Source organism: Pteropus vampyrus, unplaced genomic scaffold, assembly GCF_000151845.1.
Source record: "Pteropus vampyrus isolate Shadow unplaced genomic scaffold, Pvam_2.0 Scaffold1, whole genome shotgun sequence".
Lineage (NCBI taxonomy): Eukaryota > Metazoa > Chordata > Mammalia > Chiroptera > Pteropodidae > Pteropus > Pteropus vampyrus.
This window is the reverse complement of record NW_011888782.1, coordinates 35,136,780-35,152,264: the sequence shown is the minus strand read 5'-3', so window position 1 is coordinate 35,152,264 and position 15,485 is coordinate 35,136,780. Positions and strand designations below refer to the sequence as shown.

General features: G+C 34.7%; 1 protein-coding gene across 1 annotated transcript in view; it reads right to left on the bottom strand.

The window, feature by feature from the left end:
• The window catches only part of MORC1 (MORC family CW-type zinc finger 1), a 157,153-nt gene that overhangs the window by 45,608 nt on the left and 96,060 nt on the right, over positions 1–15,485 (bottom strand). The window contains exons 18-20 of the mRNA XM_011355579.2: positions 2,358–2,423; positions 1,148–1,390; positions 874–946 (exon numbers count right to left, since the gene is read on the bottom strand). Coding sequence (XP_011353881.1) covers positions 874–946; positions 1,148–1,390; positions 2,358–2,423 — 382 coding nt within the window. The remainder of the gene's footprint in view (positions 1–873; positions 947–1,147; positions 1,391–2,357; positions 2,424–15,485) is intronic.

The window sequence follows — 15,485 nt, the reverse complement described above, 5'->3', positions numbered from 1 at the left end:
TTAGGAGGTAATGAGTCTCCATCACTAAAGATTTTCAAGAAAAGTCTATACACCATTTGCCAAAGGTACTACAAAGGAATGTGTGAAATATTTCTGTAATGTAACTATTGTTCAAAAGAATTCCCTTAGAAAGAACCATGCCCAAAATATTTTGCCTTCCACTATGCTTAACACAGTATCTTAACACAATGCAGAAGTTCAGTAGATATTTGCTGAGCAAATCAGTATGTTGCTTTCAGAGTGTATGGCAATTCATTTTAATATTTTCTATGGTGGCCCATCTCCACCTTAGAAGGATGAATTTAACTTGGGGAAACAGTAAAAAGGCATTAGAAGTCAAATTTGATGAATAAGGAAGATAAACTAGGCAATAAATTTTGGCTTATGAAAGATTTAAAATGGTAGTGAGATCATGTCTGTAATCATTTAGCCCTGAATCTGGCACAGGGTAAATGCTCACACGGTTCTAAGTACTGTTATTATGATAAACTGAATCTGAAGGTGAATTCTCAAAAAAACAAAACACAAAACAAAAAACAAAAACAAAAAAAACCACACACACACAGAAAACAAAACCCAAAAAACAGGAAACCAATTGAGAGTAAAATTATAAGAATGAAAGTACAATGATTCTTCTAAAAGAAGAAACTCATTTGGATACGTTGTCATTCTGGGGTGCTGTCTTTGTTAAAATCAGTCTCAGTACAACTACTTAGTTGTACTATCGAGATTACATTCCATTTTTCCAGAACCTTGACTACAGGGATAACTACCAATTGTAAAATTTGGCTAAGCATTTTTGCTATAAAGCATTGAATGAAAAGTCCTCAAGATTACAGGTTTATCCTCTATGAATATGTCTCTCTTTAATACAGATTTTAAAAATCTTTTTCTCATCAAGATATTCTTCAGTTAGTTGAAGGCTGATATTAGCAATCTGCTTTTTCTTTCAAAAAAAAAAAGACTACAGAAGAAAAAACAGAAGTTGGGATCCTGTCCAGGAAACTCAGATTACAATGTATATACTATAATTAGAGTGCTTGAAAAATGTGAAAATGAAGCAAAACCTTTCCCAAATGCTATTTTCAGGGTAAATGAATTACTATACATTTGGGGAACAAGAAAAGAAAAAATAAATAAAACCCACCTGGGATCTCTTGGCTAGTTTGACATTTTCCGGCAGGGCTGCTGGATGTTTCTGCCGTTGTTTCACTTTCCTCTGTGTAGACTTCTTCATAACTTTAGTCTCTGAAATGTACTCTACATCAGAGTCCGTCCCTTCCATGTTTCTTTTCTGGCCTCTGTGGCTGACTGAAAGCTCAGAGGATGCAAGAGATTCATGCTTCAAGTCATTACCTGAAGATCTGATTTTCTGAGATTTTGTATTTTCCTTAAATAACAAAGAACATATTTTTACTTTTTTGGTAGCCAACTTCTTTATCACTAGTCACAATTTCCCTCAAAACCTTATGACATTAGGTGATATTTATTACTTAAAAAGGAGAAGCTTTGAAACAGTCTTTAGCTGATGTATACCACTGTAAAGGCTCATTCAGAATCTGATTCAGCAGAGCTGGACTTAGTCAACAAATCTAATTATCAGGATGCAGAAGACCCCAAATTAAGAACAGGATGCTTCCTGACTTCCTCCCAAGAGATTTGCTGGCCTTTGGCTCCTTGGTGTGTGTATATATATCAGTAATTTATTTATATAAAAGTTGGCTGAGGTTTACCAATCCCATCATCTGCCTGTTAAGAAATGTGAATAACTAAAATTGTAGCATTTTCCATATTTTTTGTGTATGATCAGTGTAACTGAAAGTTTTATCTAAAGATTAAAAAATCTCATGTACACTTTAAATTTTAGATAATAACAGATATTTGAGAAATATAATGTAATATGACATTTAGCAAAAACAAGAAGCAATGTAGGAATTACATTTTTAATGTATTTCTAGGCAAATATATATCCAGAGATAGAATCTCAGAATCTCTCTCTCTCTCTTTATACACACACACACACACACACATGCATGATTAATTCTATATAAATATATATATAACATAGACATCCATAGAAAATATTGGAAAGAAATACATTAAAATTAAAATATTTAAAATGGTCATCATCTCCAGGAAGATAATAGGTGATTTAAATTTTCTTATTTTCTGAGTTTTTCCTAATAAACATTTCATTCTTATATATATATATATATATATAAGGGATGGCAGTTTAAAAAATTCGTTAGTGCTCACTTTCTGAACCTCATAAACCATGATGATATTTGGCCCTTAATAGCCTTTCTTTCATATGAGAAACATGACACGAATGGCTCAATTTTACTTTAATTACTCACCTTAGATGCTGAAGTTTGGCAGGTGGTAGTGAACTCAGTGATCCTACTTGTTGGTATAAATTGAAGCTTTTATGAAAAAAAGTCATTATACAAATGTGAGTAAAAATAATTTTCAATTGCCATATTACAATACTTCAGTATTATTTCTTATACAAAAAGTTTCAAGATTATACATCCTCACCGATAATTATTAAGGGGTAACTTTCAGTTTAGGTACACTGTACCAGTGTTCTGATTAGTGGTGACTCGATGGTACAAGAGAATCCAGTCGTTTGTTGAAGCATTACAGATCAAATGTCTTATGAGCAACTTCAGGGTGGCACTGTATCAAACACCATCTCCACAGCCTTTGTCTTTTACTCTGGAGACCCTTTGTGCTCCACTTTCAGGTCCTAGCATCTTGAATCCTGATCTTCAGTGACAGCTCTGTCTAGTTAAGGGCTCTAAGCCTGAGCTTCAAGGGACATTTGAGGGTAGACTGGACTTAACTGTGTTTCTACTAACTCGATGCTGCCTTATCCGCAACATCTAGCTGCTGCTCTGTATTCAGAGGCATAGCTAAGAAGAGAGGACGAATTTGCTCTTCCTGAAAAAGAAGCACCCTTTAAGCTAAAATTTGACATTTTCATTGTTATCCTAAAATGACGAGACATTAATGAAACAGAGAGAAGATAAAGAGTAATTCAGGCTCTGTACTCCGGGCCCAGATTCACTACTCTTGGGATGAAATCCTGGTTAGGGGTCTGCTTGCATCTCCTTTTTGGCATACTCATTATAGTTTACTGTGCCACTGTGGTATCCAGTTTGGTCCAGATTCTCTAGGACAGAAAATTTACTTTTCTTCTGTTAAGCACCCTATCCCCAAAATTGAAGTCCTGACTCTGATTAAGGGTTGGATCTGCTCGCCATTGAAAATTTTCCAATATGGATGGCCTGCATAGATTTTGAAATGGTGACATTCCTCCGTCCTGAGATCCAAATGTCCCTTGGTGAATCTTATGAACTGCAGTTACCTTTAAGGCAAACTTTCCAAAACTGAATCCATTATTTTGTCTCCGTACCTGCACTTACTCCCAACCAGTACTTCCTAGTGCTTCCTATTTCCTCTTTTACCAGTGACATCACCCAACACCCAGACATCCAAGCTAAGTTATCTTTGGTTCATCATCATTCTCAATATGTCCATTTAATCAGTGATCAAGCTTTGTGGATTTCTCTCCTTAAATCTCTTTTAAATTCAAAACTTTGCACTAGCCTCAGGTCTCTATACTTGTTAAAGGCCTTTATCATCTCTCAAATATTTTCTGTAATCTCATTTTCTTGCTTCTAGTTCAGAGACTGCTCTTGACCTATGTTACAACCACTTTTTACACAAAATTAGTCCCTTCATTAAAATAAGGAAGAGGAGGAGAAAGGGTAGGGGAGGTGGCATTCTCAAAATTAAATACATGCGATTAGAATCACCTTGTATGCCTTAAAAAAAAATTACTAATGCCATGTCCTTGTACCCTAAAAGTCTAATTTAATTGTGTGGGGTGGGGCCTGGTATCGGTATTTTTTAAAGCTCTCCAACTGATTCTAATATGCAGTCAGGATTGAGAACCACTAGCCTAGAAGATAGAGTCACATTTCTGCAGCAATTTGCACATGGAATGGCACATAGCAGACAATTCATTTCCGTTTGTTAAATGAAACCAAAGAGCACTTAGCATGACATACAAGCAGCTTTCAAACGGTTGCACCTGAACTATGTAAATTCCTCTTCTGAGCCATTTTTCATCCCTCTGACGCCCATGTTGTTCTCATAGACTCAATGCCCAATCCCCAGATTCACTTTCATGTTCTCATGCCTTTGTATAATCCATTTCTTTTCCCTGTAATGATTTTTCCAATCTTCTCCATTTGTCGAAGTTTATGCATCTTTCAAGCCTCAGTTCAAATATTATCTACTCTGAATGCATTTCCAAATTCCCCAAGGAAGAATGAATTGCTTTATGTTCTATGCTCCTGTGGCATTACTCCTTTTTAGATTTTTATATAGATAACATATTCACATGGAACAACATACATTTTAAAAATTCAATTTTTAAAAATCTCCTTACTACTCCATTCTCCATCTGTCCAGCACACATTCTACTAAGAAGTAACCACTGTTGCTACTTTTTTATTTATCTTTCCAGAGATTTGTTTATACACTGTATATAAGCATATATAAATAAATTTTCCCTACCTTCTTTGAAACGTAGTCAGTATCTTGCTTTCTCATTTAAGGATATATCCTAGAGATCTTTCTCTGTTAATACTTAAAAAACTTCTTCATTCCTTTTCCAAATGCATTGTATGCTAACGTATTGTTGTACAGCATTTTATTTAACCAGACCCATTGACAGACATTTAGGTCTTCTCAATATTTTACTACACAAAATATTTTGAAATGACTTGTAAAATAGATAATTTTGTAAATAGGTAATTTCATATTTGTGAGTACGTCTATAAAATCAATTTCTAAAAGTGATAGACTGCTAAATTGTCTCCACCAGGCTTTTTGATGGCCAAGCATAGTCATTCTTATGGATATTCTGAGAGCACTTGACAAGAAATACATTCTCTATTTTGAGAGTACAGAGTTTTGCATATATATAAATTACATATACATTGTTATTATTGTTTGTTAGGTATTCCTAGGTGAAGAGTAAACTAAAGTTTCCTATTACTAGTATGACTGTCTCTTTTTCTACCTATCATGTATAGATTTTTCTTTATGGAACTCAACACTACATTAGCTGATGTAGGAGATCTGTAATTGATATATCTTCATTGTGAACTAAAGACTTTAGCCAAATAAAATGCCCTTCCTTGCCTTGTATAATGTTTTTTCACCTTGAATTTCAATTTGTCTGATTTAAGCCGGACTCCTCTTTTATTTTTATGCATTTGTCTGAATTCAACATTTCTGAATTAGCATTTTAAATGTGTGTCTTTTATATAGTGCAGGCTTGATCTTTGCTTAGTGATACCTGAAGTTTCTTATCCATTATTAAGGTAAGTTTAAGCCATTTTTATTTATTGATACCATATATGTGTTTAGTATTAGTTGTCATATGATTTTATTTTGTTTTTATATTTTTTTCCTCTGTTTTGTATGGATATTTTTGATATTATGTAGGTTTTTTTTTCCCCTAATGACTACCATTATAATAACTTTATATAATACTCTTATTCTTAGTTCTTTCTATCATTAGTATCTATAAGTTTCCTACTCTGAATGGTGACAAAATTTATTTTTTATTCCCTCTTTTCTTCCACTCTCTGATATTTATTAATCATATTATCTTTGTCAGTGTTTATATTAGCATCAAAAAGTACGCTTAAATTGCTTAAATGATATCTCTTGATCTCCTATTACAAATGAGGCAAAAAATTACCCTTTATCTTTCATGTTTTACTTCCCTTTTTTGTTAGTTGAATTATTTCTACCTCATCAGCGCATTTACATTCAGTTTGATACCTAATGTCATATATGTTTTAGTCTAATTCTTATGGTTGAATAGTCAATAATGCTTATTTCTAGTTCTTTGCTGTAGAATTTTCAAATATTTCTTGGCTAGTTCAAGTTTGATCTCTAGTTTCCTCAAAAAGAATCATGAGAACAGTATTTCTTGAGTTTTTCCTCCTATTTTCAAAACTATTTATTTGTAGGCTTTTTATTTGAAAAATGGTATGGTGAATATAAAATTATTGGTTTACACCTTCTTTCCTTAAAGATCTTATAGTTCTTACTTCACTATTACCTGGTACTCAGGGGTTTTTTTTGTACATAATTTGAAGCCAATCTAAATTTTTTCTCTCTATAAGTGATTTGATTTTTTATTCCTGCTCATCAAAGGATTCTATCTATTTCTTTACAGTCGAGTAACTTTATTATTATATGTCTTATTGTTGACTCTTCTGGCACAGTTTTCACTACCATGTAGTTCACTGTTTCAAATATGTAGCTTCAAGGTTTTGTTTGTTTTTTTTTTCGTGAAAACTTGAAAAGTTTTTCTGATTTCTACCTTTAAAAATGTGGTCTTCTCTTACTCTTTCTTTGGGTATTCCAATTATGAATATAGTGACTCTTCTTTCCTTATTTCTGTTATTAAAGTCTAAAATATTATCTGGCCCTATGATCCATTTCAAGATAATTTTTGTATATGGTCTGAGATGAGTCAAGGTTCAAAGGGGGTATGAGAGCACCAAAGTGTTTGGATGTCACATGTTGAAAAAAATATTCTTTCTCTCATTGAAATGTATTGATCTCTTTGTTGGAAACAACTGACCATATATGTGTAGTCTATTTCTGGACTCTCTATTCAGTTCCATTGTTCTATGTGTCTCTTTTTACACCAATACCTCACGGTCTTGATTACTATAGGTTTATGATAGGTCTTGAATTAGGTAGTGTCAGTCTTCCAACTTTGCTCTTTTTCTAATTTATTTTGACTATTCTAAATCCTTTGCATTCCATGTGAATTTTAGAATAAATTTTTAAATTTCTAGCAAAAAAAGATTACTCGGATTTTGATCAAACTTAGGTTAAATTCATAGATTATTTAAGGAGAATTGACATTGTACAATGTTGAGTCTTCAAACTCATAAACATAGGTTATCTATTTATTTTACTTTTTTAGCAATGTTTTATAGTTTTCAATGTATAGACTTTGCACATCTTTTGTCAAATTTGTCCCTAAGTATTTTTCATATTTTAATGCTACTGAAATTGTATTTTTTAAATTTTAATTTCCATTTGATGCTAGTAGGTAGAAACGGCTCATTTTTATATACTGCTTTTATATAGTTGTTCATTTCACTAGTTCTAGTAACTTTTTTATACATTCCATCTGATTTTCTACATAGACTACCACATCTGAAAAGAAAGTTTTACTTCTTCCTTTGCAATCTAAATGTCTTTTATTTATTTTTCTGTCTTTCTTGCAATGTCTAGAACCTTCTGTACAATACTGAATTGGAATGGTGAGAGCAAACCTCTTTGTCTAATTCCTGATCTTAGGAGAAGAGATTTTAGTCTTTCACTAATAAGTACAATTTTAGCTGTAAGTTTTTTGTAGACACCCTTTACCAAAGGAGAGAGTTTTCTTCTGTTCCCGATTGGCTAGAATTTTTTATCAGAAATGGATGTAGTTGCTTCTTTTTTGTCCTTTATATTTTACCAGATTTTTCCTTTTTTTTTTTTATGGTATCTTACTTATATTACATATTTATAAGGTGTCTTACTCACATTTTACTGAAATGTTTTTCTTTTTTGGTATGATATCTTGTTTAGCTGCTATATTAGTTCATTTCTTACACACATCAACATAAGAGTTAGGTTTTCTAGGACTAGCTCTTTGCCAGAGGAAAGATATGTGCAGGATAAGATTTTAGGCGAGTTTCTTCTTCTTCTTCTTCTCTCTCTCTCTCTCTCTCTCTCTCTTTTACTTTTCACAAGCAAAACCTCTCATTTCTAAAAAAGAAAAAAGAAAAAAAGGAGACTGCTTCTGTAAATACGATTTTTTTTAGTGCTTTCATGTGCGTTCCACATTCTTCTACTTCTGTAAACTAAAGCAGGCTCCATAAGGTTCTTATTGCCTCCTAGCTATTGATATAGCTTTTCCATTTCTAGATGTGTCCTTCTTCAGTAAGTATATCTGTATTGATTTTTCAAATGTGCTATTGCAGGGCTCTTCTTCCAGCTCTCTCCTCTTCCTCTTACAGAGTTGCTGCATTATCTTGAATGCTTTGAGCAGCCCTGAGCCATATTTTGCTATATGTCTCCTAGTTTGACTGAAATTTATTTACATTTTCATTTTCTGTTTTCTTGTTGCTGCTAGAAAGACTTCCATGCTAAGTCTATATAGCCATATTTATGCCAGAAGTGTGCTATAACACTTTTACCTACCTTTATCACAATCTTGTTCATCTTTTTTTTTTTTTAATTTTATCACATATTTTTCTTCACCTTGTAACTCCAAGGATTGCTCAGGTTAAGTCAACTTACACCAATCTTTCTACCTCTTAAAATTATTCCTCTCTGAAATCCTTTTTCTTCTTTATGATTTACAATTCTCTCCATATTATTATCAATGCTTTTCATTGCTATTGAAATTTTTGTTCCCTCAGTTCCTCTCTTTTCTTTCAATCTATCATACCCCTCTTGGCTTCCCTTCCATTTCCGTATCTGCATGAGAAAAATAGTTCATTACTTTGACTATGTTCCACTACATCCATCTAAATAATTCTCAGCCTTAGATCAATCAGATATTTGATGATATTCCTTCTCTGCTTATAAATTTCAAGTTGCTAAAATTTTCATAACTGTTGAAGTCACATCATAAAATATGCATGATTTTCATTCTCTTAAGGACACCCTTTTACTTGTCCCTAGTTAGCTTCTGTCCCCCTCCTCACAAAGGTTGCCCCAAATCTTCATTATGCCCTCTACACAAAGCTCGCCTGTTTCACTGTCAGAAGATGGCCCTGACTCTTCTTTAGAAAAGACAAAATTAGGTTATTAGGTGTGTATGAACATCTGTAACTTCTCTCCCATAATCTCTAAACTCTCTACCCGAGTCCTCATAATTTTTCCTTCCTTTCTTTGCTGGAATCTTTCCATATCAATCAGGTCTCATCTTTCCCTTGAACTTTCTCCAATTTCTTAGTCCAGAAACCTTTCCAAAACTCTCTCGACCATAAGTTTACCTCAACCCTAACTACAAGAACCCTATGATTTCACTCATTTGTGGCATATAAAAAAAGCAACAAACAAACAAAACAAGCAAACTCATAAATACAAATGATAGAATGGTGTTTACACCAGAAGGCAAGTTGGGTCAGGGGAGGCCAAAAAGGGTAAGGTAAATCAGGGGGCATGAGATATGGGGCTTGAATTAAAAATCAGAACAATCATCAAATACAATCCCTCAACTGAATTCAAAATGTAAGGTTGGATTCTGAGTTAGAGGGGAGATTAGGTCTAACAAGATGAAAAGCAGGATTCAAGCTCAGAGAGGAGGACTCAGAAATGCTGATGCTCAGAATCACAGGGTTCCTTTAGAAGGGACCAGTGAGTAGCCTGCTTCAGAAGGAAGCCAAATACCTGTACCTTACTCTGAGCAGAGCCAGGAAATAGGCCTTGAGGTGCATCCAGGGTATCAGGTAACCTCTGACTGTTCCCGATTAGCATACACACTAATCGAGAACTGGTTGTATATATAGTTCAGGTGCTTAAGGAATTTTTGTAGTGCAGAGACCAAACAGATATATTTGCACTGAAACCCAAATTAGTATTCCCTCCATTTCAGGCAATATACCTGAATCTCTACTTTTCTCTCCATCTCTGTGGATGAAATAGAAATGACTGACTGACTGACATGCAAAGAGAAGGATACAATGTGGCAAAACTGCTCGCCACTGTCAAGGCTACTTTTGTCCTTCTTAGAGTAAGTGTGAGTTCCTTCTGGACCCACATTCCTAATGAACCTCAGTGGCAGCATTTGCTCACTTCTGTGAAACCCAGGAGCAGACAACAATGGATGGTAGTCTTTGGTCCCAATCTCCAGGGCAGAATAGGGTGACTTATGAAGCTAGGAGCCAGGACTATCCTGATCTCCCCACACCACACCGTCCACAAGCCAGGCTGTTCTGAATGTCCCTCTAACTGCTGGTGCTGTCCTGGTTTGTTAAGCAAACTAAAAATGCTGTTCTGTCAGGTAGCATGACATCAGCTCCTCAAGAAAGGATGAGTAAGAAAATAATTTGGACAAGCATGTCAAGTTAAGAAGTCGAACAGCTTCTGTTAGACACCTACTGTGCCCAGCTGTGAGCCAGAGGTGATGGTGAAAAGTACACTAGAACACGTGATACTTGCTTCAACGAACTTCTAAACTAGTTCATCATGCACAATTCGTTTAATGTCTGATTTGCTATGCCATGAACACAGGGAGGGCCCACAAGTGTGAATATATTATGCATTATCTCTTTTGGAAAAGTAATGCATCACCACAGAGAAATGAGATCTTTGTAGCAAGGGTAATAAAGTAAAATATTTCAACTACAGTGAGTGTAACAACCTCTTGTTAGACAAAGGTCTTTAGATGTCATAAATTTTAGATTATAACAGTTTATGTAAGGAGGCTGAAAAGTACTCTTGATAAACAAATATATTTTCTAAGGCATCTGTCTCTGTAGTTGCACAGATTTGAAATCTCGGCATCCTACATAATAACGACGTTAAAAAGATTAAATTCTAAATGGGAAAATGTGTTCACATTCTTCATTACAAAGCTGTACTCAGATTTGCCATTTCAATTTGAAAAAGAGCTAAAAGTTCAGCAAGCCTTCTTTCCTCCACCTTTACTGCTAAAACAACCAATGTGGGACTTGTCAGATGAAACTATTTCATTTTTTTGTGTGTCCACACGAGCACTACAAAAGTATAGAATGCTATTGCTGAAGTTCCTTTTCAAGAGGCATGGAATTTTACAAAGGCTATTCATTTGATGCAAAGACTATGAACACAACAGAAACCAAATAGTCTCTGATCCCATCCAAATGCAACACTTTATTTTGGCCAAGTGTGAGAACATTTTGGTCTCCAATAACATATGCAGAAGGTTTTAGTGTAACCTATACATAGTCAACCAATATAATCAAATAAAAAAGTTATTTTTGTAGCTATTTATAAACAATCCTGCCTACATCAAATTCCTTTGACCCTTTACTCTTTCTTGGTAAACACCCATTATGTGAAAGGTCCAGGACTAAGTGTTGTTTGGGGATGCAAAGATGAATAAAAATTGTCCCTTCTTTCTAAAAGCTTACAGTCTAACGTAAGAGACAGATCATATACATAAGTAACTATCATACTAGATAAAAAGTAAAACATGCTCCAAGAAAGACACACATCAAGGACAAAGGCAACTGAGGGGAGGAGAGTTTTTATAGGTGGAGAAATGAGAGAAGACTTTATACAGGAATGACATTAGTTTGAGATCTTTAAAGAACTAAAGGAGGGACAGAGGCCACTTCAGACAATATGGAAAAAACAAAGGCACTTGGAGTAACACAGAAATGGAGAATATTCTTAAGGAACATAGATTAAATCAGGGGAGAATCCTGCAGAAGGGAAGAAACTAATGCCAGAAAGCTAACTAATGTCAGATGAGAGAGAGCCTCCTTACTACAGGATAAGAAATTCATATTAACCAGTAAAGGTTAACCTAGAAAAACCTAGAGAATACATAATCAGTACAGCACATTTGCACTAACATATTGATTATATAAACATACTTCTCTTTAGCATTACTTATGTACAAATGAGTAAATGTAGAGTAGGCTTCATTCAGGGAACCAAGTTATCTATCTTATAATGGTTGAAAGTATCAAGTGGATTTAAAGTGATACCAAAAAAAAAAAAAACAAAAAACCTAAATGAAATGTACCTAAAACTATATTTCTTGTGCATGATGATGGCAACGGTCATCCTTGCCATACAATAGAAGATAAAAGAGAATCTAAATTGTGAGTTAAAACAAAGAAAGGGGGAAAATTGAGTACAGGAAAGTCCTCAAATGCAGAGGAATTGATTTTGTAACTTTATGGTTTTAAAATTGTTGTCTAGGATTACTGAAAAACAAAATAACAATTAGATAAATGTTAACCAGATAAAATGCCAACTAGTAGCCGAGTAAATTGGAGAGTGACATAATGAAAATGAAAATGAAAATGCTTCTTTGGCCAGCAGGTGGCACTTGTCACTCAGTATAGAAATCAGCAGGTAATGAATGAGCTGGAAACATGCATTTAGGAATAGATAACTCATTCATCTGTTCCAAAGGAGAAAATAGAATGGACTGTTTCAGAAGCACAAGTTATAGAGAAGGTCTTGGCTTGCTGACACAGTTTACAAATTACATTTTGAATTTGAGCTCTCCTCTTAGGTTTATTAGGGAAAACTTTTGTACTTCTCTTAACAAATATCATTTGCAATATATGTTTGTTGTCTTTGTAAATGTTCTCATATCATTTTTTTTTGTATTTATCCTGTGAGATTATGAGCAGATCAGTGCTGGAATTAGGCAAAAAGAAACCAAATTTCAACTTCACCATTTAAAGATGTGTGACTTGATTCAAGTTCTTTATTTTCTTTGAACTTTACACTTCCCTCTGTTGTCCTAATTGATGTAACTAGCTAGAATGTGGTGGGGATCAAATAAGATACCATCTGTGAAAATGACAGCTCTGGACCTAGCTACTTCATTTTCTCCTAGAGGATCACACCTAATTATTGGAAAACCTCTTTTACTAGAACAGTTTTCTGACTGTGAGTATTCATTCCCTAACAAGGGTGTCCTGTAGGTGATGCTCCTAGAAGTTAGACTTAGTCACTCTATACACCAGTGGAGTGTGGAGTGAGGGGTGGAGAAGAGGCTGGAGCTGCTGATTTCTGATACTAGTACCATAATACTACCATTCGAACCATTATCCTATCCTTCCTGGTTGTCAGTAACACAAAATCTAAGATCCAGGAAGTTCTTTGATTTACCTAGTCAACTCTTCATGTAAGAGAGTAATAGATTTAAGTCATTTTTATATTTGCTCCCTAGGCCTGGTCAGTGGATAGGTGGGCATTGGTAGTGAGAGCAAGAAGAGAAAACAGGAGGTGAGCCAACCATAACATCTTATTATTTCCTGCTATTGAGAGAATGAGCACCACCAACAGACATAGTGAATCCTGGTGACACTAGCCAGTTCTTGATTTCTCAGTGCTATCTACCCTACACATGAATCATGTCTGCGTGGAATCTGAATGGCACCAATGCCTTGTTTTTTTTGGCTTTCCCATCCTTGCCTGTATCATTTCTAACAGCGCTTCTTCTAAAAGGCAGTAAGAAAGAGAGTAAATTGACACTGACCATTGGATGGTTTTGAGTCTTGTTTCTGGCAGCAAGCAGCTATCACCAAAATAGTTTTTGAATACTTTTGTGCATTATTTTTGTAAAAGAGAATTGAGTTCACCTTTCAGATGTCTTTTAGTCAGTAATTAACATATTTTATAATGAGTTACACGGTTTTTAAAAGACAGATATGCCACACAAATGCTGTTTATTTTTAAAAACACAAGTTTTGCATATAATTTATTCTTTAAAAAAAATTCTAATTATGGTGATATTGGTTAATGAAATCCAGTAAGTTTCAGGTATACAATTCAACAGTAAGATTTCTTTCTGTCATCACATATTTGACCCCTTTTACCCCATCTACCTCTCCCCTCCCCCTACTCTGTTTTGTATATAGTTTAAAATATGGTTTCTTTGAAAGAACATGCCTTTGTTTATCTCCAAATCTTCATTTATAATGTTCTTCTCATCTGGAATGCCCTGTCCTTTACCTCTGTTTACCCTAAATAGACTTTAAATACAAGTTAAGTGCCACTCCTTAACATTTTTTTTGACTGATGCTGTCCTCAATATCTCCTCATTAGAAGTAATGAACTTCTATTATAATTTCAGTTATGATCAGACAAGTATTGAACTAGTATTGTCTTACAGTGATTTCTAATTTAAAAACAATTGTTAGACTAGGTCCAGAAAGGGACTGTATATTATATGAGGGCATATTGATTGATTGATTCAACAACTATGTATTAAGTACCTTCCACAAGTCAGACACAGTCTTAGGTAATACATTCACAGTAAACAAAACCAAGACTATCTTTGCACTCAAGGAGTTTATGGTCTTGTATTAGAGTTCCTCTGTTTTCTCCACATGCTTAGCATGGGCCAAATCTAAAGGCAAGTATGTGCTCAGTGACTGTCTCAAAATTAACTGGCTGCCCATGGCTGGGTGCACCTTAGCCAAACTTTTCCTTGACGACCATACAAACAGGGTCAATTAAGAGCATGTGTTCTGACATTGTGTTAAAGATGCTAGGATTGTTTTCACATAGGGGGCGAGAAGGATGGTAAGGAGTCTCTGTCCTTTGAACTGGTAGGAATAAGTTACTATTGAAGTACTGCTAAATTTATTTGTTTATATTTGAAATAGACCAAACATGGCTCAACTTTTTATGAAAAAATCAACTACCAAGAAAGAAAGAACAAGCACAACGGATGGCCTAAATCTGTTACTCCATCAACTAACATCAAAATCTCTACCTCAATAATGAATAAAACATCCAATCCTCAACAAAAGGAAAGTTAATTAAGACTTGGAGACTGGCACCATTTTACTTCTAAGGGTCAGCTCTCACCTTTACAGGAAAAACAAACTATCCGGAGACACACAAAGATTACATCAATTCAGGGTGTGCTGAATGCCTTCGCAAAGCTACAAGGAGTGGTAAACGAAAAAAGAAGCAGAACAAATTAAGATATCCCACATTAGAAAGATTTGACTTCGCCCAATTGTTCAAAGGATGGGGGAGTTTAGAAGAATGTGTTTCAAAAGGTGACTCTCCTTATCTTCCCTAAAGAAATCCTGAGACTCCAGGCTAAAAGGGGAGAGGAGGGTTTCCTTGGCTGTGACCCTGGGTGGCAGCTGATTTGCATGGCGGATTCCTTTGCAAGGTGAGAGAGGAAAAGTGAAACTGGGGTAGAAAAGAAAGTTTACCTTTTAAGAGCACAGAAATACACATAATAATAAGGCATTAAGCCTGGGAGGGTCTTGACTCCTGCTCCACAAATAATTCTCTATTGGAATAAGCATTCTGTCCTGACATCTACAGAGGGTTCACACAGTTGAACGTATGCTACTGACCTCTTCGAGGTCTATTTGAGGAAGTTACCAGGCTACACAATTAAAAAATGTCAAACTTGGATTCTGAATCCATAAAGTAAATATAGATCTAATGACTTTATTAGATCACTGATTAAAACTATTTTTGCATGCCACCTTTTCTTTCTTTTGAAATTGTAATGGTTACCAACATTTACTGATAGTAATGCTATATTTATTGAATTTTCTTACCAAAGAAATATGACTCTCAGTTTCTGTATTAATAGGCTAGTTTTTTTGAAGTACAATTCTTTACCTCAAAAATCCACCATCAGGGAAGAAGCCTAATGAAATTTAAAAAAAAAAAAAAAAAAA